The sequence below is a fragment of the Osmerus eperlanus genome, chromosome 6 (genome assembly GCF_963692335.1).
Source record: "Osmerus eperlanus chromosome 6, fOsmEpe2.1, whole genome shotgun sequence".
Classification (NCBI taxonomy): Eukaryota; Metazoa; Chordata; class Actinopteri; order Osmeriformes; family Osmeridae; genus Osmerus; species Osmerus eperlanus.
In genome coordinates, this window is record NC_085023.1 from 11,617,971 (window position 1) to 11,641,278 (window position 23,308).

The 23,308-nt window shown below is 44.2% G+C and overlaps 4 protein-coding genes across 4 annotated transcripts in view; all 4 read left to right on the plus strand.

Annotated features, from left to right (window-relative positions):
- The window catches only part of rin2a (Ras and Rab interactor 2a), a 21,945-nt gene extending 17,033 nt beyond the window's left edge, over positions 1-4,912 (plus strand). The window contains exons 9-12 of the mRNA XM_062464505.1: positions 2,472-2,907; positions 3,130-3,261; positions 3,522-3,685; positions 3,927-4,912. Coding sequence (XP_062320489.1) covers positions 2,472-2,907; positions 3,130-3,261; positions 3,522-3,685; positions 3,927-4,397 — 1,203 coding nt within the window. The 3' untranslated portion in view covers positions 4,398-4,912. The remainder of the gene's footprint in view (positions 1-2,471; positions 2,908-3,129; positions 3,262-3,521; positions 3,686-3,926) is intronic.
- A 1,677-nt stretch (positions 4,913-6,589) lies between these two features.
- slc17a5 (solute carrier family 17 member 5) lies at positions 6,590-13,043 on the plus strand. Its single transcript, XM_062463493.1, has 11 exons — positions 6,590-6,817; positions 7,919-8,112; positions 8,224-8,457; positions 8,612-8,699; positions 9,045-9,131; positions 9,430-9,548; positions 10,792-10,953; positions 11,306-11,438; positions 11,690-11,837; positions 11,935-12,025; positions 12,148-13,043. Exons 1-11 carry the CDS (start codon positions 6,733-6,735, stop codon positions 12,259-12,261), a joined length of 1,455 nt encoding a protein of 484 aa, XP_062319477.1. The 5' UTR covers positions 6,590-6,732; the 3' UTR covers positions 12,262-13,043.
- A 273-nt stretch (positions 13,044-13,316) lies between these two features.
- On the plus strand, positions 13,317-19,003 carry eef1a1a (eukaryotic translation elongation factor 1 alpha 1a). The gene is made up of 8 exons (XM_062463494.1): positions 13,317-13,473; positions 14,616-14,788; positions 15,114-15,293; positions 15,479-15,775; positions 15,982-16,132; positions 16,280-16,536; positions 17,514-17,748; positions 18,217-19,003. The coding sequence occupies exons 2-8, from the start codon at positions 14,645-14,647 to the stop codon at positions 18,339-18,341; spliced, it is 1,389 nt and encodes a 462-aa protein (XP_062319478.1). The 5' UTR covers positions 13,317-13,473; positions 14,616-14,644; the 3' UTR covers positions 18,342-19,003.
- Positions 19,004-19,398: 395 nt separating this feature from the next.
- On the plus strand, positions 19,399-22,726 carry cgasa (cyclic GMP-AMP synthase a). Its single transcript, XM_062463495.1, has 6 exons — positions 19,399-19,451; positions 20,727-21,132; positions 21,215-21,431; positions 21,516-21,776; positions 22,043-22,142; positions 22,271-22,726. The coding sequence occupies exons 1-6, from the start codon at positions 19,426-19,428 to the stop codon at positions 22,602-22,604; spliced, it is 1,344 nt and encodes a 447-aa protein (XP_062319479.1). The 5' UTR covers positions 19,399-19,425; the 3' UTR covers positions 22,605-22,726.
- Positions 22,727-23,308: the final 582 nt, after the last annotated feature.

The following is a 23,308-nucleotide window of genomic DNA, read 5'->3' on the forward strand; positions in this document are numbered from 1 at the left end:
ACCCATAGGGATAGGAAGACAGGGAGAATAGAGACCCTTGTGTCTGTCCGGTCCACAGAGCAGTGCTTCTCCCCATGACAACACACAGCTACTTCCTCTATATGCTCTGTGTCATAAACAATAACAGGAAGATCTCAAGTTCTGGTTTTGTAGGTTTATCGTGGTTTTTGTTTGTTATTGTTAAGTGCTTGGCATTCTGTACATAAATTTAACCCGCTAACCCTTGTTCTTTGTAGAAAAATACTGCAAATCTGGAATTCGGAAGATACTGAAGGAGAGGGTTTTTTGTCTCTCATTGCTTTTCAGTTGACCCTGACTATTTAGGGACGTCAAACTCTACAAGGAAGTAAACAAAGATTGCATATCTGTTGAAGTCCTTCAACTAAGTGACCGCTTAGATCCCAGTCAGCCCTTTCCTCTAGATTGTGGGGGTTATTTCTGCACAGGGAGACAGAAACTCTTTGTCCTCTTTACCTTTCATGGTGATCCATCTTTGGTCGTGAAGGGAGTGTGACGTAACGAGCAAATACGACACAAAAGAAAAAAACTCTTGTTGAGGGGATTTCTTACACAGCCTGTGTGTGTGCTTGTTTGTTTGTGTGTGTAACACTGTACCACACAGGTTGTCTATGGTACAACCACTGCTGGAATGGAGTGGGATGTGCGAATAGATTCGATTAGATTGTTATGACTGAAACCGGTAAAGGAGTAGGAACTGTGGGAGTTGTTTATTGGAAGTGGAAAGTATTTTGCTGATACCGGACAGCCTTGAGAGGGCTGTCTCATTTTCCTCTCGTCCTCTATCGAGTCATTCCACTGTCACCTACTAAGGAAAAAAACTATATTATTGTGTAAATGTAAAGAGACGCTGACATTTTGCTATTTCTTGATATTCATTCTATGTACTATGGACACATTTCAAGTTTCCTTCCAGAGTATTTCTGTTTCCAGTTGTCATACTAGCTTGTGCTGCACAACAGTGTACTTTTTGCTTTGCTTTTATGAGGATAATTAGTTTGGAGGTGCAGTAGCCTGAGGTACTGTGCTTAAACCTTGCATGTGGAAAAACTGTAAGAGAGTGTGTGCGTGTGTGTGTGTACCCAAGCTCTAGGATTGCAAACGGTGCATTCCAGAGTTTTTAAACCCTTTACCGAACTGCAGGGAACCTGAAGGCACACTCTGCCTCTGCACTTAAAACACAGCTGAGAGGGAGAGAGAGAGAGGGAGATGGTGAGGTTTGGAGAGTCAAGAGTAAATGGAATGTAGCAACTGAAAGAAAGAAAAGAAAGGAATAAGAAAGGAGCTATCAACCAACCAAAACTTCTTAGCATCCTCTTAACACATCTAACTATGAAACAAGGAATCTCTGTCTGTCTGTGGCTCGATTTTCTCTAAAACCCGGCCCCTGTATGAAGTTGGAATTGCCCAAGATCCAAGGACGTGCAGTGTTGTGTGTGTGTGAAGTTGTTTGGATGGATCACGGTTTGCATGAAATAAATAGAAACACAAGGGGATGCCATGAATCTTGTTAGCACCAACAGGCACTGTACTTAGGCACAAAAAACAAATGCACCCTCACTCTTTTCGTCTTCTAATGCAGCATGTCTCTAGCGAGTTAGCATTAGTGAGACACATTGCGTCATAACATGGATCAAAAATACCGGTTGAGGGAAAGGAAGAGAAGACTATTTCTCAAGCACTGCTTCGAAACGTGTGACAGCAGCATCTATTGTATTGCCTGTAGGGGGGTCAGATGGCTGAGCGGTTAGGGAATCGGGCTATTAAACAGAAATTTGCCGGTTCGATTCCCGGCCGTGCAAAATGACGCTGTGTCCTTGGGCACGGCACTTCACCCTACTTGCCTCGGGGGAATGTCCCTGTACTTGCTGTAAGTCGATCTGGACAAGAGCGTCTGCTAAATGACTAAATGTAATGTAAATCTATTCTGAGCATCTCTGATGATGTGTGGGGGATGTCTGGCCTGACGGGACTGGGTCATTGAAAGGCTGAAGGGGTGAGAGTCGAGTCGTAATGCTGGGTCACCAGACTTGACTTACTGGAAATGTGTAGACAAGGTCACTTGTCTACACATTGATACTGACACACTGATACAATCCCCTGCTGCTGTGATGCTGGTGGAGGACTGAAGAAGTATATTTTGCTGGTTAATTGAAAAGGAGTGGGAAAGAAGAGAAAGGTGTGTGTGTGTTTCCGAGAAGGGGAGGGAGACAGGACTGAGTCCCATACATATGAGTATAAATGGAGGCCAGCTAGTAGTGGAAAGGAAGTAACACTTGGGTCTACAGATGTTCCAAATCCTGCTGACTTTGCCTCAGTCAGCACACAGACACACACACATGTGGTTCTCTTTTTTTGTGCTGTGATATCATGGTTTCTCTTAGTCATATTATTTGAGCTGAGCTTTGAACTTGTAAAAGCTGAGTCCACCGAATAGCATGATGGCATGGTAGGAACAGGATCTCAACTGCCCTCAGGAGACTAGCCACACTACACTATACTGTCATGAAACTAATAACCTCTCCCTACCCCCCCCCCTTCTCTCTTTCTCTTTGTTTCCCTTCCTCTTCCCCCATACAGACCAGGTTCTGGAGAAGGCCATGCACAAGTGTGTCCTGAAGCCCCTCAAAGGTGTGGTGGGGTTGGCCCTCCAGGAGTTCCAGGTGCGCTGTGGAGGGTGGCAGGAGCTCAAGGAGAACCTCTCATTGGCCAAAGCCAGGCAGCCCCGGGAAATGGGTGTGGCCGATGCCCTCCCCCCAGACCCAGTTGCCATAGAGAAGATCCGCCACAAGTTCCACACCATGTGCAAGCTGTACTCTCCAGAGAAGAAGGTGACGGTGCTGCTGCGCGTGTGTAAACTCATCTACACCATCATGGAGGACAACTCGGGTAGGCACACAGCATCCTCCAAGGTCCAACTCGTGTACAGAAATGAAGATGACATGCATACATGAATGAACATGTGTTTAAACGCTCGTCGACGTGAGAACGCTGCGTTGCGTCATTTGGGACGTGGACTCATTTGTTAACCATCCGTGCACATTCTGCCTCCGTCCATCGAAATACACCACATGCTCACTTTTGACTCTGTGTGTTTGTGTGTGTGTTCAGGTCGCCTGTACGGTGCAGATGATTTCCTGCCCATGCTGACGTATGTGCTGGCTCAGTGTGACATGCCGCAACTAGACAATGAGATCCTCTACATGATGGAGCTCCTGGACCCCTCTCTGCTCAATGGAGAAGGTACAAAACACACACACACACACATACACACGCATGCACACATATACACTTCTAGAGGTCTATTTGTATGCTTGATAGTTGAAACATTTGTTACCAATGTGACTTTGCAAAGTTGTGACATCCTAAGGTCAGCATTGCCAGTGTAAAGTTGTTGTGACGTTGGTGGAAAGCTAGCGTTGTCATTGTAAAGTTTAGTGATGTAGCTGCCAGAGCAGTGATCTCATGATTCCGTTTCAAAGTTGGGCTGTCTCACTTCGTAGGTGGCTACTACCTGACCAGCGCCTACGGGGCCATGTCCCTGATCAGGAACTTCCAGGAAGAGCAGGCTGCTCGCATCCTCAGCTCAGAGACACGCAACACACTCCACCAGTGGCACCGCCGACGCACCACTCAACGCTTGGCGCCCTCTGTGGACGACTTCCAGGTACACACACACACGCACGCACGCATGCTAATTCACTCTCACAAACATCTTCTTTTCTTCTCTCTCTGGGATGCACATCGTTGCTCTCTGATCGCTCTCGCACACACCCAGATGTGTGAATGTTCATGTTTTAAGAATCTTAATCGGCCTCATCCTTTCAAGGGTTTTTCTGATTTGTGAGTTTGAAAAGGGTTCAACGTTACTTCAACATTTAACCGTTCAACATTTAACCGTTCCCCAGAACTACCTGAGGGTGGCACTGCAAGAGCTGGACAGCGGCTGCACGGCCAAAACACTGCTGGTGCGCCCTTATGCCACCACAGAAGAAGTCTGCAAGATCTGCGCCGAAAAGTTCAAAGTTTCCGACCCGGAGAACTACGCCCTCTTCCTGCTGGCAGAGGGCACCAGTCAGCAGCTGGCCCCCGACACGCACCCCCAGAAGATCAAAGCCGAGCTCCACAGCCGAGCCCAGTCGACGCCGTTCCACTTCGTCTTTAGAAGAGTGATAACTCTCAACGAGTCTTCGGCCGCCCCTCTCGACCTCACCCTGAACCTCAATGAACTTGCCGTGACCTCTGACCTCCAGTCCAACCTCAATGACCTCACTCTGACCACCTCCAAACCCCACCCCAACCTTAACCTGGGCCTCAGCCCCAGCCTTGGCCTCAGTCTGCCCCCGAACCAGCACAATGGAAACTCCATATCAATCTGACCCTTTTGAGGCCAGTTGGAATGTGGATATTTTCCACTCACTCCGTTTAAACCTACATCTCACTGTCCAATATGCTTGAACTTGTGTTGACTGGATCTAACTGGGCTGAAGTAACATGAAGTGACCTGACATGGAGCATGCTGGACTGTGCTGAACCAGGCTGTGCTAAACCAAGCTGGTCTGTCTTCCCCTGTGGGCTACGCTTGTCTTAGTGGACTACCTCGAAATGGAAAGATTGGTCTGTGATCCGAAGGAGAGAGAAGAGGGAAGGAAGGAAACGTGACAGATGGAGCTGGAATCAGGGATTTTAATTCCGCATCTATTTGAGGTTGCTCAACGTGGCGCGTGAGGAAGCCAAGTGATGACTAACGAGGCTCAGAGCATGAACTCACCCAGGGAACTGCCATCAACTTGACTTAAAAACCATCTGTGTTATGGCAAACACTTAGTATGTCTGTCAACCAGCCCCCGGTGACACCTAGAAGACACTGCTAAGTACAGAGGAAGCAGAAAGTCGAAGGGCATTATAAAATGCTGCCTAGGGCCACTTGAGTATTCTGTTCTGTCTTAATACGATGTAGTGAAGTTGGATGACACACTCACACAGAACCTAACCCACAAGTGTACTTATACTTAAACAGTAGTGAATATACTGCAGAATCTTGGTGATTCTGGTTTAGTCGATGCAGTTGCTGGTAAACTGCATGAAGTGATATTAATATCATATACAGAATGTGTAGTCTTCTTATAACTGCATGTGCTTTGATTTTTTTAAATGTGTTAAATATGTTCCAGGCAGGCATGTCAGCCAGTGATTGAAAAAGAGTTATTGATTCATGTTTTATTATATTATTATCCAGGAGATATTGGATATCATGATACTGTACTGTCTTTATAGTAGGGATGGGCATATGGTCGAATGGGGATTAGTTTCAAGCTCTAATAATAATAATAATATTACATTTAATAATTGTCTGAGCTCTGAGACAGGCTACATTAATACATTTCTTAGACTAGATTAGACTATATTCATATAAATATACCATTTTCAAATGAAACCTACAATAATTCTGAAACATTTTGAAAATGGAAATAAAGAATGAAAGATTACTGGAACATGAAATGGTTTAATATGCCCATCCCCACTTTATAGCAATTTTTTTCTTGATTGACCAAACCAGGGACTTCATGTCCATGGCGCCAGGAAAAAAGTTGACATGGCCATGAGATATTACAGGACATGTCTGATGGACAGATATTCACTGTAGCTTACAGTACTTTGTAGAATTGCTATGTGATTTGGTTGTGTTGACTCTTGAGCTGGACTGAGGTCATACACGGACACACACACACACACACACACAGTTGCAGGTGTGTAAGGCTTTTGGCTGGTAGAGTGTGGATCACTATCATGATAGTAACACTATCAATATGCAATATGCTAACTTATGTTGAAATTGAGTATATCAAAATGTTTGGGAGCTTAAGCCGTTTGTAAAAAAAATCTAAATTGTGCAGATAAGTAAATGCTACTCGAACAATATTAGTATTATATCTGTGCAGGGACTTCACAGGTGTTTTATCCAATTTTACATTGCAGATCAACAAGTTATTGTTCCTTATTGTCAGTGTATGTCATTGAATGGTAATATTACAATTACTCTTTTGCACTCAATAAATTTTGGTCATGAATAAAATGTGTTTTTCTTTTATTAGCAAAAACACTACAACAATTGATCTACAGCTACAGAATTGATTTGGTTGTATACAGAGTGCGAATTATACAATGACCATCGCGGGGGTCTAAAAAAATAACAATCGGGGGGGTCAACTTCTTCTCCAGGTAAGAAAGGTAAGAAAGATATATAAATGTATCGACCCCCCGACCTGTTGTTTTTATCTCTTTTTTTTTTGGGGGGGGGGGGGGATCCAGGTCTTACTTAGAGGGGTCAAACCCCCCCCTCGTAATTCGCACCCTGGTTGTATAGACTCAAGCTGAGCTCACGACGTTTCAAAACTCCATAACTGGCAAATCAGCATTTACGCAGTTAAGTGGAGGAACGTTTTAGTGAGAGTAGACTGGCTGGCAACGTACTCCATGACATTTCAGTGTGCATATGCAGCAGTTTCGTTCTGTTGCATATAGCGCCATCATGTGGACTCGCTTCTCGCTAAAGTCATTGTAAACTTCCGGCCCGGCGTTCCTCGTGATTCTTGTGAAGTACCAGTGCTAGTAAGGTTGGAGGGGAATGACACAAGCATCTAGTACAAATAAAGAACAGGGGATGACATCTCGATAGTCTACTCTCCTCGTGTCTGAGACCACTGCTGTGCAATGGAGCAGTATGCAACGGACACAGAGACCGATGATCAAGAAGAACCATTGTTGCACCGCGGTGAAGATGAACACATAGAGAGAGGTTAGTAGCACCTAGCCTACGGTTCAATATAAAAATCTATCAAGCCAGCTTAGCTAGCCACTTAACCAGCTAGCCTACATGAACTTGTGCAAACTAGCATGTGCGTTATTTTAACTTGCGACGAGCATCCGTTTTTAAATGAGTTGTGTGAGGTTTCTGTCTCGAGAATCACACCTTTGTTCGTCAGCTGATCTTTGTGGTGGCTAGGCTACTAGCCTATCAGTACATGCTAACCTAAAAATATGAAATCGCCTTTGCTATAGCTATTACATACATCGAATTTCGCTTGGTTAACTATATATCTAATCAAATCATACAGTTTATTTATACACACTCGCTAGCCCCCTGCAGTAACGTTTACTCTAATGCACTTCAAGTGTTACATATGGTACCATTTTACTAGCAAGAGGAAAGAAAACATCAATACAACTTCAAAACTAATGTCAACAACTCTTTAAATCGTAACCTTAACATTCCAGCATGTTCGTGCTTTTAGAACAAATTAAAAAATATACCAACATGTTTTCGTAATGTAATGGAGTGCTAGGCTAACGTAGTGGTCACAGAATACTAAACAATTGAATGCTAAGCTGGTCAAAATCTCTAAAAGGCTCGGGCTACTAGAAATGGGTCAAATGTGACAGTATTGGATGTTAGTCTCAGGCCCATTAAGGGAGCCCAAAACGATCACACTATGCATGAAAGTCAATGGGGATTGAGAAAACGGAAGGTAATTGATATATTCATTGGAATCATAGCCAGACTGAAAGTTATAAAAGCATATATCGCCGAGGGGCGACCATGTAGAGACAGAAATGACATGCCGTCGTGTAAATAAGATAAATAACATAAGGCAATTTAGTTTGTTTAATAAAAGATCAAGCTATAGGAAAGGTAACCTTAAATGACTTATTTTGTGATCTGGCGCTATACAACTTAATAACTATTTATTAACTTTACCTTCCACAGGGGGGGGGGGGGGGGGTGAAACACTGCTACAGACAGTAGTTCTTCCCCCAACAAGTAACTGATTCCACAGTCTTTAGCTGCAATTGATTCACTGTTAATGCATTAGATTTATCTATCATTCCTTCTTCTCAGCCCCAGCATGTGGGTCATCCCGTTATGGCCTGGCCCTTCTTTCCAGTTATGGCTTTTTCGTGGCCTATGCCCTTCGGGTCAACCTCAGCGTTGCAATGGTGGACATGCTTAACAATACTGACGCCAGTGGCAACACCAGCTCCTCTGTGTGCCCTGCACACTCTAGCCCCGAACGGCCACAACATAACCACAAAGTGAGTAACCGTGTAATTTCCAGGGCTGTGGGCAGTCGTGTATCTAGTTCATGCATTACACACTTGTATATTTGCTCAATCCCAGATTGGTGTGTGGTGTTTGTTTCTCAGGCTAGTGTGTATGACTGGGACTCTGAGACCCAGGGCTGGATCCTGGGATCCTTCTTCTATGGTTACATCCTGACCCAGGTCCCTGGAGGCTACCTGGCACGCAAGTACGGGGCCAAGTGGCTCCTGGGCCTTGGAATCCTGGGAACTGTAATCTTCACCCTCCTCACCCCAGTGGCTGCTGACCTGGGCGCTGGCTACCTTATCGCTGTGAGGGTATTGGAAGGAATCGGAGAGGTGAATGCGGACATAGCAGTAACATCCTTCTTAGGGGTGCAGGTGTATAGATGTGGTCATTTAATTGTATGTATATATTTGTTTGTTTGTTGAATGTTCCTTTCTGTTGCTGTAGTGAGCTGAAACGCTGCAATATTTTTGTGTTGGCCAACAGGGAGTGACATTTCCTGCAATGCATGCCATGTGGTCTTCTTGGGCCCCACCAATGGAAAGGAGCCGGCTGCTCACCATTTCATACACTGGTAACATACAGCCATATATACAGACAGGTGGCAAATGAATGCATATAATGAACCCTCTTTCCAAAGTCTCTTCGGTCTTTTCCTCTAGCTATCTTGATCCATAATCGAGGTTGACTAGGCCTGCTGAGAATTGTTATTCATGCCACAAAGCTTGATACAGTAGGATTGTACTGCTTGTGTGATGCAGTGCTGTTTGGAAGCATCTGTATTTGTTAAGTTTCCTGTTATTTCAGCTTTTTTGTCACCGGTCTGTATATACTGATATACCAGTTATTTGTTCATATCCTTTTGGATTTTGGCTTCTTTTGTGTGACACATTATCCCTCTCTCATTGGTGTTGTTCAGGTGCTCAGCTAGGCACAGTTATTGCCCTTCCCCTCTCTGGAGAGATCTGCTTCTACCTGGACTGGACCTATGTCTTCTATGTGTTTGGTAAGGCCACTGTTTTTTTTAAGCAATAAAAACATGTGACAAAGCACAAGACAAAGCATATGTGCGTTGGTTGGCTTATTCATTTCCTAGACATGGAATTAGCATATTTTTTTCCGGCATCAGCTTGTAGACTTTGACACTGAATTAGTTGTCTACTCTTGCAGTTGTTGCAGACTTTTATTGTTTTTATTTTTCTGAGTGGTTCAAATAGACTGGACATTAAAAGAGTTTGTGGAAAACATAATTTAGGCAGTGTGACAAAAAGAAAATAAGCAAAGTCCTAATTGTGTGTGTTTAGGTGCCGTCGGGCTGGTGTGGTTCGTCCTTTGGGTGCTCCTCGTCAGTAACACCCCCAGCACACACCCGCGTATCTCTGAACAGGAGAAACGCTACATCATCTCCTCTCTCAGGAACGAGGTAGGCTGCACGCTTATCTTAGTGAAGATGTCAAGGAAGTTCGTCAAGAAATTGGGTTATTCTCAGTCCTGTAGGAATCCACAGAGTTCAGTCCCTCAAACACTCACCATGCCCCAACTGCCTCGTCACACACATCTTCCATCCAGACTGGTGTTTGTGCTGGGCTGGGCCAAAAAGCTGCTTGTTTAGGAGTTGTGGGTTGGGCCTTAAGCTAGATGGTCATTGTTAGGCTAGGGATCAGTGACCATTCTTCTCTACATATATACATACAAACTATTGTGAAGCAGTGGATGGAGCTGTAGCAGATTGGGTTATAGCAGCAGTATGTAGTGTTTGTGAACGGGTTGTACTATTCACGCATAATATGTTAGGGCAATCGGCATCCCAGCAGTGTTAACACTGCAATCATATGTGATATAGTTGTATTATGCTGTAGCACTTTTGGTTTGACTTAATGTTTGCATGATGGGGTGCCAGGTAGGTAGGGCTTGCCAGAGTACATATGTTTTATCATTTACATTTAGCAGACGCTCTTATCCAGAGCGACTTACAGCATCATTATCACTAGTGTCTTTAAGTTCAGTCTCATCTCAGTCAAGTTAATACCTCTACACAAGGACTAATGGTAACTGATGTGACCATACCACAATTTGGAACAGAAAGAACTTATATCCTGTCATCGTATTGTTTGCACACGTGAGCTCAGTTACCAATTAGACCTTAAAAGGGCCCGTGTTCTAAATTCATAGTGAAGGACTGACCTATAGGAGGCCTTCCAATACATATCTTCAGGCAGTCACAATACACATAAGACTTTACTGCACAATAATGTTATACAATCAGGTCAAACTTTAAAATGCACTTAAAGTTGCAACGATATACAAAGCCAACGAAATAACATAAAACACAAACTTACCAAAGTAAATGCTTGTTAAACGATACCGGTTTGAGAACAAAACATTGTATTTGTAACCATAACGAAAGATACATCACCACCCATCTGAGACATTGGCCAGTCGTTTTTTTTCATTTTTTACAACCTCAGACTTAAGTAGGCATTAGATCACTGTTTCTGAAGTTAACTCACTCACGAATGCAGTCAACGGAACCATTTAATCTAGTATATGTCAATTTTCCAAACAAAGATTGCACTCAGGTGACTGAGAAGCAAAATACCAATAAACACGAACAATAAAAGAACAGGAGTTTGAAAATGGCATCTTGGTTGTGTCTCCTGCTGCAGCTGTCTCCGACGGTGGATCACATCCCCTGGGGCTCCATCCTGACCTCCATGCCTCTGTGGGCCATCGTGGTGGCTCACTTCTCCTACAACTGGACTTTCTACACGCTGCTCACCCTCCTGCCCACCTACATGAGCAACATTCTGGGCTTCAGCATCCAGCAGGTGAGGGCTTGAACTGCAGAAACATACGAGGACACACACGCACCCCGAGACAGGAAAGGTTAGATCCTACACACACCCCACACTTAAAAGTGCCACTTTGACAGTCTTATACACTTATCTACAAGAGTGACATTATAGTTGAGTGTGGTTATTTTAAAGTAGCTCAACTCAAACATATACTGTACTAAGGATCTGTACTACGCATTGTCACACTGACTTGTTAGATTAATGTACTGTTTACTTGGGATATCCCCCCCACCAGTCACCCTTTCCAACACTCCCTATTGTTACACCGCCAGACACATGTTTTCTGCCATGGAGCTGCTGTAATGGTTGCTCGTGTCCCTGTCAGAACGGTGCCCTGTCGGCCCTGCCTTACATTGGCTGTGGCGTGCTGGCCCTGCTGGGGGGCCAGATGGCAGACCGCCTGAGGGAGAACTGTCTGTTCTCCACCGTCGCCGTCAGGAAGGCCTTCACTATCGTAGGTGAGGAACAGCATGAATGCATGCGCACACATACATACACACACAGAAACACAAGCGTATGTTCACATCAAACCTCCACAAAACACTTGTCTTTCATACCCGCTGTGAATGGAAAACTCATTGTAGGTCACTTTCCCACACACACACACAAGCCATCTGTCTCTTGCGTAGGTTTTGCATAGCTACATATTGTCGAATTGAAGTGAGCCACCGCTCACTCACATAGCTTTTGATATTTGTTCTGTGTGCAGGTATGTTAGGTCCAGCTGTGTTTTTGGTGGCTGCTGGGTACACAGACTGTAACTACACCTTGGCTGTGGCCTTTCTCTCTGTCTCGTCCTCCCTGGGGGGATTCTCTGCCTCTGGCTTCAACATCAACCACCTCGACATCGCCCCCTCGTAAGGCCCACCGTGGTTACTGTTTTCAGAAGCTGCATGCAGTCTATTTAGATGGAATTCTTTTCAGTGACCTACTGGTTCTTGTTTCTCATTGCAGATATGCTGGCATTTTGTTGGGCATCACCAACTCTTTTGCCACGATACCTGGTATGGTTGGACCAGTCATAGCCAGAGCACTGACCAAAAATGTAAGAATTGTTACACATATGCTATTGCTTTTGAAATCATAATCTACTCCACCATCTAGTAAAGTGTAGTTAATAATTAGAGGAGGTTGTTTGGTTAACAGTACTATATGTTTATATCGTAGAACACTATTGAGGAGTGGCAGACCGTGTTCTACATCTCTGCCTGCATCAACCTGTTTGGCGCGGCCTTCTACACCGTGTTTGGCCGAGGCGAGGTGCAGCCTTGGGCTGTCTAGAAACCCTATTCCCACGACAACTGAGTCGTGGTCCGGGGACCGGCCTGCTTACCAAGTGAATACCTCAGTCATGGGGGTATACTGTAAGGCTTAAGCTCTTATATCAGGCCCATCAAGGTTTCTATATGCACAAACACTGACAGTCAAAAAGCCTTTGAATTTAAGTAAGAATATTAAATCATCCACATTGAAAACCTTGAATTGTTAAATGTAATCAGATGGCCCTTTTTATAGCTAGGCCTTGATATGATAAACAACCTCAGTAGTATACATATTTCTTTAGTTTTTTTCTCATTTTTATTTGGTTTATTTTTTACATATAACTTCCAAGTGTAATTTTGGTAGCTCCCCATCAGCATTACATGGGAAGACAATGGAAAAAGCCATAATTGAGTCAGTTGTTTCCTGCTGATGATCAAACACTGCCCTCTTGTGCCTTAAACCAGTAGGCCAACTGGCCTGAAAGTTCAGTACTTCGATCATCACATCAACCACGGGAAATTTAATGAAATGTATGCATATGTGAGGAAAATATTACAAGAGACAGGGAAACTTTCTGCACATAATCGTATATATGCCAAGTCACTTTACTGTCATGAAGTGTATAATTCAATGCTTAAGCAATTGTGTATCGGCCTACATTCCAGTAAATAGTTACGTATTTATCGTTTTGTATTGTTTAATATTCTGTTAAGACCAACCATTTTGATTTCCTAAATGTTTATTTTCATTTATTCCTGATGTAGAGGTCAAATATGTAATAATAAAATCTGTAAATTGGCTTATTTGAGGTCCGTCTTTGTATCGCAACCTTCCAACGCACTTCAGAGGAGTGATGAACAAATCTTAAAGCCAAATAGAGATTAATTCTAAAGCCAAGATAGGGAGCGCCTCTAAAGTGCGGACCTGCACCTGCTATGCAAATCGGAATTCTTGAAGCACCTTGACCTGAACGCAAAACCTTTCAGTGTATAGGACAACCATGTTGAATGGTTAACTGATCAAGAGTCCGTCAGCGTTGGATGGGGACTTACTTGTATCATTGTTAAAACTAATTGCAGGAGAATTCTCAACTCTTTACAGTCCCTTGTTGTGATGATCTAGGAGGGGGTAAGAGCATTGCGCGCAATTGCATAACCCCCTGTCTAATATAAACGGATCAGCAACTCTCCTCAGTCTCCGGTTCAGCACCGTGTCGACGTCTACTAACAGGTAGGAATTGTAATACCATTTCACTTGATTTATAGTCTTATTTGCTATTACTGACAAATAACCAGACACGCTTGAATTTGAAATAAGTTGATACGTTTGGCATGGGTACTGCAATGATGCTGGAAGCGCAGTCACCCGCTGATAAGCACAGACGGTCTCGTAAACAGCGAGATGATCATGGCGGCAGAGGAAAGGCGGGAGGAGGGATTGGAAAGCTCTCTAAATCCCCCAGACAACATAATGATACGGCCGTTGTGCTAATTTTATCACTCGCCCCTGTTTCTTGTCAAAGGCCTGTGAATGTGTTCTAATGAACTATGGAAATCAGCATGCATTCTGAACAACTGCCCGCACTGTTATTAGGCAAGGTAACATGAACAGCCCTTGTGAAACTATTGTAGTAAACTTGGAATTAGTTATCCGAACAAGCCAATTAACTAAATAGTAACTTAATTGGTCCGATCCTACCAAGTAGGTCTATACAGTAAAATCAACCGTTACCAATTCCAACAAATAAGCTACTAGTCTAGGGCTAGTGTCCTAGTGATATTTTACTACACCAAGATTCAAAATCATAACTTCAAGCCTACGATATTTGTTTTTCCACAAATAATTTATACTAGAAAGTCACAAGGGGGCTTTTAGATTAATTCTATCCTAACCTGTGCAAGCATGCACTGCAGTAGTTTGACTTAAGAAATGGCTGCTGCACTCTCAATGGCTAGAATCAATGACAAAATGGAGTCAGCAAGGACTAAAGCAAGTAGATACAAAAGGGAGGATTCAGTGACATGAGCCGTTTGACTCAATGTCTCGCATCAAGTTGAGCTGTGGCTAAGAAGGACTAGTCAGCGGAGTGAAAGAGAGGAGTGACAGTGTGGATGGATGAGGAGAGACAAAAAGGAAGAAAGTGTGTCAAACTTGACTCAGTGCCAGTGATGTAAAGCTCAATTAACTGGGATAAATAACTGGACAAAACACCTCCCTGCAGTTACACTAATAAGTACTTGCATCGGGAATCTGCCACAAAGGTTTTCACTTGGGCAAAGAATGAATGACATTGTCCTTTATTACACTCACTGACGATCATCCTGAGTACCTGTTTGTCTGACAGTTCTATTGACTTCTCTGGTTATTTGCAGCCTCTATTAAACCTAAGCCAGTTGCAGCCATGGGCAAGGAGAAGGTCCACATCAACATTGTGGTAATTGGCCATGTGGACTCAGGCAAGTCCACCACCACTGGCCACCTCATCTACAAGTGTGGAGGCATCGACAAGAGGACCATTGAGAAGTTTGAGAAGGAGGCTGCTGAGGTGAGTTTGTAGTCGTTTTCTTCTATTTGCCAAACAGGTCATAAGTAGTTTACATTTACATTTAGTCATTTAGCAGACGCTCTTATCCAGAGCGACTTACAGTACAGGGACATTCCCCCGAGGCAAGTACGGTGAAGTGCCTTGCCCAAGGACACAACGTCAGTTGGCATGACCGGGAATCAAACTGGCAACCTTCGGATTACTAGCCCGATTCCCTCACCGCTCAGCCACCTGACTCCCTATTTTAGTACACTTGACCTATATTACTCCTGAATGTGCAATTGGAATTTGTGTACTTTGTGTATGTAATCCTTGTTTTTCTCAGATGGGGAAGGGCTCCTTTAAATACGCTTGGGTTCTGGATAAGCTGAAAGCTGAAAGGGAGCGTGGCATCACCATTGACATCTCCCTGTGGAAGTTTGAGACCAGCAAGTACTACGTCACCATCATCGATGCCCCTGGACACAGGGACTTTATCAAGAACATGATCACTGGAACCTCCCAGGTCTGAAACACCTCAGAACATGAAACACACTGGACATGTAACATGAAATGCCATGAAACACACCGGACATGCCCATTCCAATCTACATACATCTGAAAAAGATTCATTCAGGACTTTCCACATGGCAAAACCTAGGCAAAGATTTGACGGCCATTAACGACCCAACAACTTCCTGTTGTTTCCAGGCTGACTGCGCCGTGCTGATCGTAGCCGCTGGTGTGGGAGAGTTTGAGGCGGGCATCTCCAAGAACGGCCAGACCCGTGAGCACGCCCTCCTGGCCTACACTCTAGGGGTCAAGCAGCTCATCGTGGGCGTCAACAAGATGGACTCCACCGAGCCCAACTACAGCCAGAAGCGCTACGAGGAGATCGTCAAGGAAGTCAGCACCTACATCAAGAAGATCGGCTACAATCCGGACACGGTGGCCTTCGTGCCCATCTCAGGCTGGAACGGAGATAACATGCTGGAGGCCAGCCCTAATGTAAGCATTCAACATGGTACAGCACACACACCCATCTGTGGCTAGCCCCGAGCACACACACACACACACACTATGGGTGTGAATAATTACTGGAATTTGAATACCAAAATTCAGAGTAATAAAAGTAAGATTTGTCAAGAATGTAATTTAAATAAATGCTTGGCAATTATCAACTGACTGATTGCTTTTGTCTTTTCCATGTACAGATGACATGGTTTAAGGGCTGGAAGATAACAAGGAAAGATGGGAATGCGTCTGGGACCACCCTGTTGGAAGCCCTTGATGCCATTCAGCCTCCGTCCCGCCCCACGGACAAGCCCCTCCGCTTGCCGCTGCAGGATGTCTACAAGATCGGAGGTGAGCACTTCACTAATCAGAGAAGCTGTGGTGGTTGTTTTGAGGGTTTGGGTGGGTCTACCCACCGGGCCTAAAGGCACCATTTCAGAGACTCTGGCTTCTTTCGCTCTCCCTACTTTACTTATCCACCTCTCCCTCTTCCTCCAGGTATTGGCACAGTGCCTGTGGGTCGGGTGGAGACTGGCATCCTGAAGCCTGGAGTGATTGTGACCTTTGCCCCGGTCAATGTGACCACTGAGGTCAAGTCAGTGGAGATGCACCATGAGGCCCTGACTGAGGCCATGCCTGGAGACAACGTGGGCTTCAACGTTAAGAATGTGTCCGTCAAAGACATTCGCCGTGGCAACGTGGCTGGTGACAGCAAGAACGACCCACCACAGGAGGCTGCCATCTTCACTGCTCAGGTGGGCATCACTAACTTACTTACGTAGTTACACATGAACGTTTGGTATCCATTTGTGCCACTGTTTGAGGTTGGAGGGTTTAGTTCAGTCGCCCCCCCAAAAATGTAAAGCTTTAAAAGCTGATGGAATGGATATGAACACGGCTGAACCCCCCCCCCGGCCGAAACAAAGTGCTAACCCTATATTTCGGAGCAGGTTAATGTAATAGTCTAATAGTTAATGTAATATTGCACATATTTTTGTACTATTTCCCCTAAAGAAATAAAGTTAGGCTACTTAATGACACCTTACAGTCATGAAGTATGTTCATAAATGCTGCCAATTAATAATTGACGTAACTTATTGTAAATGGTCAGTAGCCTAGCCTATCGATTATGGGGCCACTCGGAAGCATGTACGCTGTCTGCTTCATTTGATCTTGATAGGCTAAGCATTCTGTAGCTAATAATAACAATATACCCACTATTTATTAATTAAAACTACTTCAGCATAATAATGCACCTAAAATACAAATGTGAGCAAGGGCAGCAATCGCTATCGAATCGACATGTGCAATTTCGCTAGCAGGGGAAGAATAGCCTACAAACAACGAAAATCACCAGTTAACTTAATTTAAATTAGCAAGAACTATAGACTAATACAATAACAGCCTTAAATTAACTGACAACATAAGTTATACGACTTAGCTCTACAGTTCTCAAGGACGCACACACACAATCTCAACTGCGCTGTGAAGCGCATGTCCGTGCAATCCTCCGATACGCTTTCTAACAATCACTGCTGATAGACCGCCTAAAATTTTGTACAGCCCTATTTCTGATACCGTGGCAGCAGAAATTTAGCCGTGGCGGGCCGCCACGGAAAAATCAACATAGCGGAAACACTGACTGATGTAATGCAAGATGACAGGTGCTCCACCACCATCCAATTTCTAGGGCCTTTGACTCCATTCCTGCCCCATTGCGTCCTCTCCATAGGTGATCATCCTCAACCACCCAGGCCAGATCAGCGCTGGCTATGCCCCCGTGCTGGACTGCCACACCGCCCACATCGCCTGCAAGTTCGCGGAGCTCAAGGAGAAGATCGACCGCCGCTCGGGGAAGAAGCTGGAGGACAACCCTAAGGCCCTTAAGTCCGGGGACGCCGCCATCGTGGACATGATCCCGGGGAAGCCCATGTGTGTCGAGAGCTTCTCCGATTACCCTCCACTGGGTGAGTGACTGCTGGGTGGAGTCGACTTGGGTCTCGTTGGAATGGGTTTCTCTCCCCCACCTCCTTGTGCTTTTAGAGAGCCATTTGAAAGGAATGTTTTCGAGGCAATCTGATGCTGTCCGGTCGGAACTTTTACCGAGCTGGGCTGCGTTTCCCGATGACAATGGATCGTAGCAACGATCGAGCAAAATAACGAAACCAACAATATTTCTTACGCGCGTTTCCCAAACATGCTCGTAAGGAGTAGGCTAATCTATGCGCTTTCAAGAGCTACGAATTTTCAAGAGATACTTTAGCTACGGTGTCTTTTGGAACGGCCCGTAAAACTAAGATTCGTAATACGATGGATTCTACGATCAACTTAGGCTCACGGCGCTTTCGGGAAACGCAGCCCTGGTTGACGTGTTGGCTGAGGTGCATTTGACTTTCTCCTTTGTCATTTTCTCATCTCTCCCTCTTCTACTGCAGGTCGCTTTGCAGTGCGTGACATGCGCCAGACCGTGGCAGTGGGGGTGATCAAGGCCGTGGAGAAGAAGGCTGCCACCACAGGCAAGGTCACCAAGTCCGCCCAGAAGGCCCAGAAGAGCAAATGAATGTTGTGCTGTACTGCCGACTCCAGAGTCACCCGTGGCAGGATAGTGGTCACCCAAGCCCACCCCCCAATTGGCATCTTCAACTCCATATTCAAAGACTGGCTAATAATCACAATGCATCGCAAAAGTATCAGGAGGAAAGAACACCAAACAAGTCTGTAACACAGCCTTCAGTCTGACTCCATTTCAACCTGGTTGAATTCGTAATTATTTACGTGGTAATAGCACATTGCTAGTTTTGAACGTTTACTGTTAAAAAGGTTTGAATGACCATGTTCTCCGCGTGTGTGAGATATTGTAACCTTGGAGAGGTGTGGTAACGGCCACATCCTCCTTTCTCTGGAGTGCAGTTTTAGGCCACTTCACACTGTTGTCTGGCTTTTAGTGTTTGTTTGCACCTAATAGCGCCATAGCAGCCTATAGGAACAAAACTTCTGAAAAGTATACAGCTATAAAAAAGCAACAAAGATAAAATCTCCAAAGTTGTCTTACTCTGGGGACACTAAGTAGATTGATTGGTGACTCTTAATGCACTTTGATTGCCGTTTTGCTAACCTTGCACATGCACTGGAAAACTTTTAATTGGCATAATCTGCTGCACCTTACATAGTGTTTAGAATGGCTGGAGCCCCTTCATAACATTAAAGATGTTTCAACCAAAACGTTGCTTTGCTTGCAGTGCTTATTGAAGTATGAGTGATATCAGTCACTACCATTAGTATCATTTCATATGCATGTTCTCATAAAATACAGAATTATAATGGCAAAAGTTGATAAGTTGCATGTGCCAAAATAATTTTATTAGACCATTTATGAAACAATGCAAACTTTACTGACGTCAATTTAGCCAACCTTCTCTTGGGCTCAGAATGGGCAGCAGTTTTGATTCCCACAAGATGTAGCTGTTGTGCATAAGCCCCGCCGGTAACATGAAATCTGATACTTGATTTAAAACACGACAGCATGTGACTAGTATATTAATAAGGGGAGTGTTCAAATAAATTAACTTTAATATAGGCTTGGCGCTTCCGTATTAATGTTAATTTATTTGAACACTCCTTCCTGACGACTAGCTAAAACTACGATGAGCGGAAAAGGGACACCACACAGGCAATGGCGGAGCCAGGGGGTGGCCGGGGGTGGCCACGGCCACCCCCCGTAGAATCTCGGCCACCCCATTGGCCACCCCAAGCACCACATCAGAGCGGTTAAAAGTTTTGACGGCTGTGGAAAAATGCGGAACCTTTCTCGCACCGCTAGTACACTGTCGGACCCTTTAGCCACGCGCAGCGCGCACACATCCTGTATTTGAATTAAACGGCTCAAGCATGGCCTGAGAATGCCTGTTACCACCTGACGCTTCGACCGGCACCTGCGGCTAAGTGAAGAAACGCAAAACAGAAAGGTATGATATCATAATGGATGTTGTTTTTGTCTTCTAATAACTGTGACTATCCCACCCATGACTATCTATTTTGCGAAGTTTAGAAGCAAGCTAGATCGGAGGAGAACATAGTAAACTGTTAAAATTGCTATATGCTATGCTGTATTTGATAACTACGTTGCCAGAACGTGTTATGATTGTGTCAGGTATATACAGTATGCATTTTGGATAGGTGTCATTAAAGAGGGAAAAATAATGAAGAGGAAGAAGGCAGACATAGCGTCCTTCTTCAGGGCAAGTGGAAAGAAGACAGCTAAGGCAAAGAATGAGGATGAGATGGAGAAAAAACAGGCAGAGAGTGAGGATGAGGAGCCCCCAGAGAGCAGCAACTTAAATGGACCTCCAGGTATACAGTATAGAGACTCACATATAGTACAGCTTGATATGATGTTATCTTATTTACAATTGGCTTAAAGTGTGTCTATTCATATACAGGTCAGGTTGAAAGTGCATTGTAAAACATATCAGTTAGTTTTTTCATTACATTAAAGTATGGCATATTTGTATTTGCTACCCAGAGACACTTTCACTAATATTATACTTTAGCTTATAGTGTGTTTGTTAAACACTATATAGCATGCATTATAAAACCTTTAGGAAAATTACCTGTACACCTTATTGTAATTATTTTAGATGTTTCTGAAAGATTGATTGAGAGCAGGACAGAAGAGTCCTCCCTGAGGAGTGGCCCCAGTGGATCCCCAGGTAAATTGTCAATCTTACATTGTATGTTGTACTCTTCTGCTAACTTTTCCATCGATATTGTCCACAAGTTTATATTGAATATGTTTAATGCTGTAGAAAATGTTGAGATGTTTCCTATATGTGTCTAAAATAGCTCTGCATCGCCTGGTGAGACACATGCTTGCCACCCAAAAATTATCACTGGCCCCATCCTGGCCACCCCAATGGAAATTCCCTGGCTCCGCCACTGCACACAGGGCAAAGGGTCCTCCAAGTACGGTGAAGGATGCAAAAATAACTCCTTCTGTCAGTTCCAAAAGAAAACTCGAAAAGAAACCGAGTGAAGAAAAACGTAGGCCTACTAGCGTGGATCTGAAACACAAGACTGAAGGGATAACTCCGGTGGCACAAGTAATGAGCGCGGATAAGATCAAAAAGACAACCCGTGTTGCCAAATGTGCAGGAGACTGCGATGCCCAAGTTCCTAGCGCAATACTTCGTTCGACCCTTGAGAAACTGAAGATCAAGATGGCAGATAAATCCGAGAGCGCACGTAAAGTCAATGACATTATAAATCACATCATGGATCATATGAAAACAAATACGGAATGTTTCAGAGAAGTAAAAGACCTGCGTACTGGAAGTTACTATGAGAATTTGAAGGTGGGTACCCACTTACCCACCTAAATTGTGTATTTTCCTATGTAACTTTGGTAATCAACTAACCTAATATTCCCACCCCCAGATCTCCAATCCCGACGAATTTGACGTGATGCTGACGGTTCCAGTCACACGGGTAGCTGTTAAAAAGTTTGGAGATGATGGAGCATTTTATAGCGCGGCATTGAAACGCGGGAAGCACCCACTGAATCGATTTATGCATGAAGACGATACAATTTCAGCCTTTAACATGCTGAAAGAGTTCAGAAAGGAGGTTAAGGCGTGTGTGAAATCAATCAAGGGTGCGTTAATACTTTTGTCAAGCGCAATAAGGTGTTTGTGCGTGCCATAGACTATCTGCTCATAATTATGACTTTTATCCCCAGACGTGGATGTAGAAAAGAAAAAAAAGGGTTGCCCGGCCGTGACTTTACAGATAACGGGGACGAAAACGGCTATATCCCTCGACGTTGTTTTAAGTCTTGAAGTCCAGACTAGCTGGCCTTTATTCACCAATGGCGGCTTCCGTATTGATGGATGGCTCGGGACCAAAGTAAAACTAAATGACAAACAAAAGGAACCTTACTATCTTGTTCCCAAGTATGAGGGAAAAGGCACCGTGGAACGAGAGGGCATCGTTGCCAAAGGTAGGCCTATTCTGAAATTGTATGGATCATAAAAGCTTCATGCAATTTATACGTGCAGAAACGTTACCCATTTTTCAAGGCGAAAGCGATTAATTATAGTCTATTTATAAATGTGTTCCTAAGGCATGTTCATTCATTGCTGCAAATCGACGTAAAAATCCTGTAACAGTCTGGACACTAGTATTTTTCCTGAATGATTGAAAAGGAACATCATCTTGTAAGAGTGTTTGGCAATGCAAACTCTGTTTCTATGATATGTCGCACAGATGCGTGGCGCATTTCCTTTTCACACGTGGAGAAATCCATCCTGAAGAACCATGGATCCCAGAAGACCTGCTGCGAGGCGGGAGGGACTCACTGCTGCAGGTAGGCCAATAGCCTTTAGACACCTCGCAAGCTCCAAAAGCCTCGTTCTTAAATGGACTGTAAATCGGAATAAGCGCGAATCCGTTAGACTAAGGCTACATAATAAAAGTAGTCTGTTCTCTTTATAGAAAAGATTGTCTGAAACTGCTGAAGCACCTGTTGAGCCTCTTGAAAGAGAAACAGCCTTCACTGTCCAAGTTCTGCTCCTACCACGCCAAGACCACTCTCCTCCACGCCTGCTGCACCAGGACCAGGGACAGCGAGTGGGAGGCCAGCACCTTGAGTCACTGCTTCCAGTTGTTGTTGGAAGACTTCGAGCGCCATCTGAAGGACAGAAACCTCCCCAACTTCTTCATCCCCACCCAGAACCTGCTAACTGGTACCGACCGCAAGAGCTGTGAAATGCTGGCCCGGTGTATTTCTGAGGAACGCAATAACGGCTTCCCAATCTTCCACGTGTGAGAATTCAAGTGGAGTTACATTTAAAGATTGCCAATTATGTATAAGATTGTAATGAAGAGTTCTTCATTCTAATCTGTTGTTTAAATATATGTTTTAACTACAATAGAAATAAGTAAAATCCTAATGAAAACCTGGTGTGTTCTGTTTTCTGTAACGCAGTATAACGTCAGGCACACCTATAGCAAGCTATTCAGGTTTTACTGGTATGTTACAGGACACACAAATATGCATCAACATCATAGAGGGGCTCTATATTATAGACCTTGTGTAATGAATGAAGTGGGAGGTCAAAAGGCTGAGCGGTTAGGGAGTCAGGCTATTAATCAGAAGGTTGTTGGTTCGTGCAAAATGACGTGTCCTTGGGCAAGGCACTTCACCCTACTTGCCTCAGGGAGAATGTCTCTGTACTTACTGTAAGTCGCTCTGGATAAGAGCATCTGCTAAATGACTAAATGTAAGTGTAATGAAGGTTTTATTGTTTACACACAAGGAAAAACTTTTAAATAGGCACTACTCCCCCACAGCATTGTCTACACTGCATACATCTGAGTTCATGCCAACAAGGCAGGGCTGCCCTTGCCTTAGAGGTGAAGTCTCTTTTTTCCAAGAGTAAAGCCTCACAGCCAACTGACAATCAAAATGATTTATGATTTACATCTGAGTAACTTCAATGATTGGTGTGATTTCTTTCATTACTAATAGTC

Bases quoted from the DNA above. Each gene is read 5' to 3' on its own strand.
- slc17a5 (XM_062463493.1), top strand. From the start codon at position 6,733: ATGGAGCAGTATGCAACGGACACAGAGACCGATGATCAAGAAGAACCA. The intron at 8,458-8,611 runs GTGAATGCGGAC...GTTGGCCAACAG, and splicing joins TATTGGAAGGAATCGGAGAG to GGAGTGACATTTCCTGCAAT. The intron at 12,026-12,147 runs GTAAGAATTGTT...TTTATATCGTAG, and splicing joins CCAGAGCACTGACCAAAAAT to AACACTATTGAGGAGTGGCA.
- eef1a1a (XM_062463494.1), top strand. From the start codon at position 14,645: ATGGGCAAGGAGAAGGTCCACATCAACATTGTGGTAATTGGCCATGTG. The intron at 15,776-15,981 runs GTAAGCATTCAA...TTCCATGTACAG, and splicing joins TGCTGGAGGCCAGCCCTAAT to ATGACATGGTTTAAGGGCTG. The intron at 16,133-16,279 runs GTGAGCACTTCA...CTCTTCCTCCAG, and splicing joins GGATGTCTACAAGATCGGAG to GTATTGGCACAGTGCCTGTG.
- cgasa (XM_062463495.1), top strand. From the start codon at position 19,426: ATGAGCGGAAAAGGGACACCACACAG. The intron at 21,133-21,214 runs GTGGGTACCCAC...TCCCACCCCCAG, and splicing joins GTTACTATGAGAATTTGAAG to ATCTCCAATCCCGACGAATT. The intron at 21,432-21,515 runs GTGCGTTAATAC...TTTTATCCCCAG, and splicing joins GTGTGTGAAATCAATCAAGG to ACGTGGATGTAGAAAAGAAA.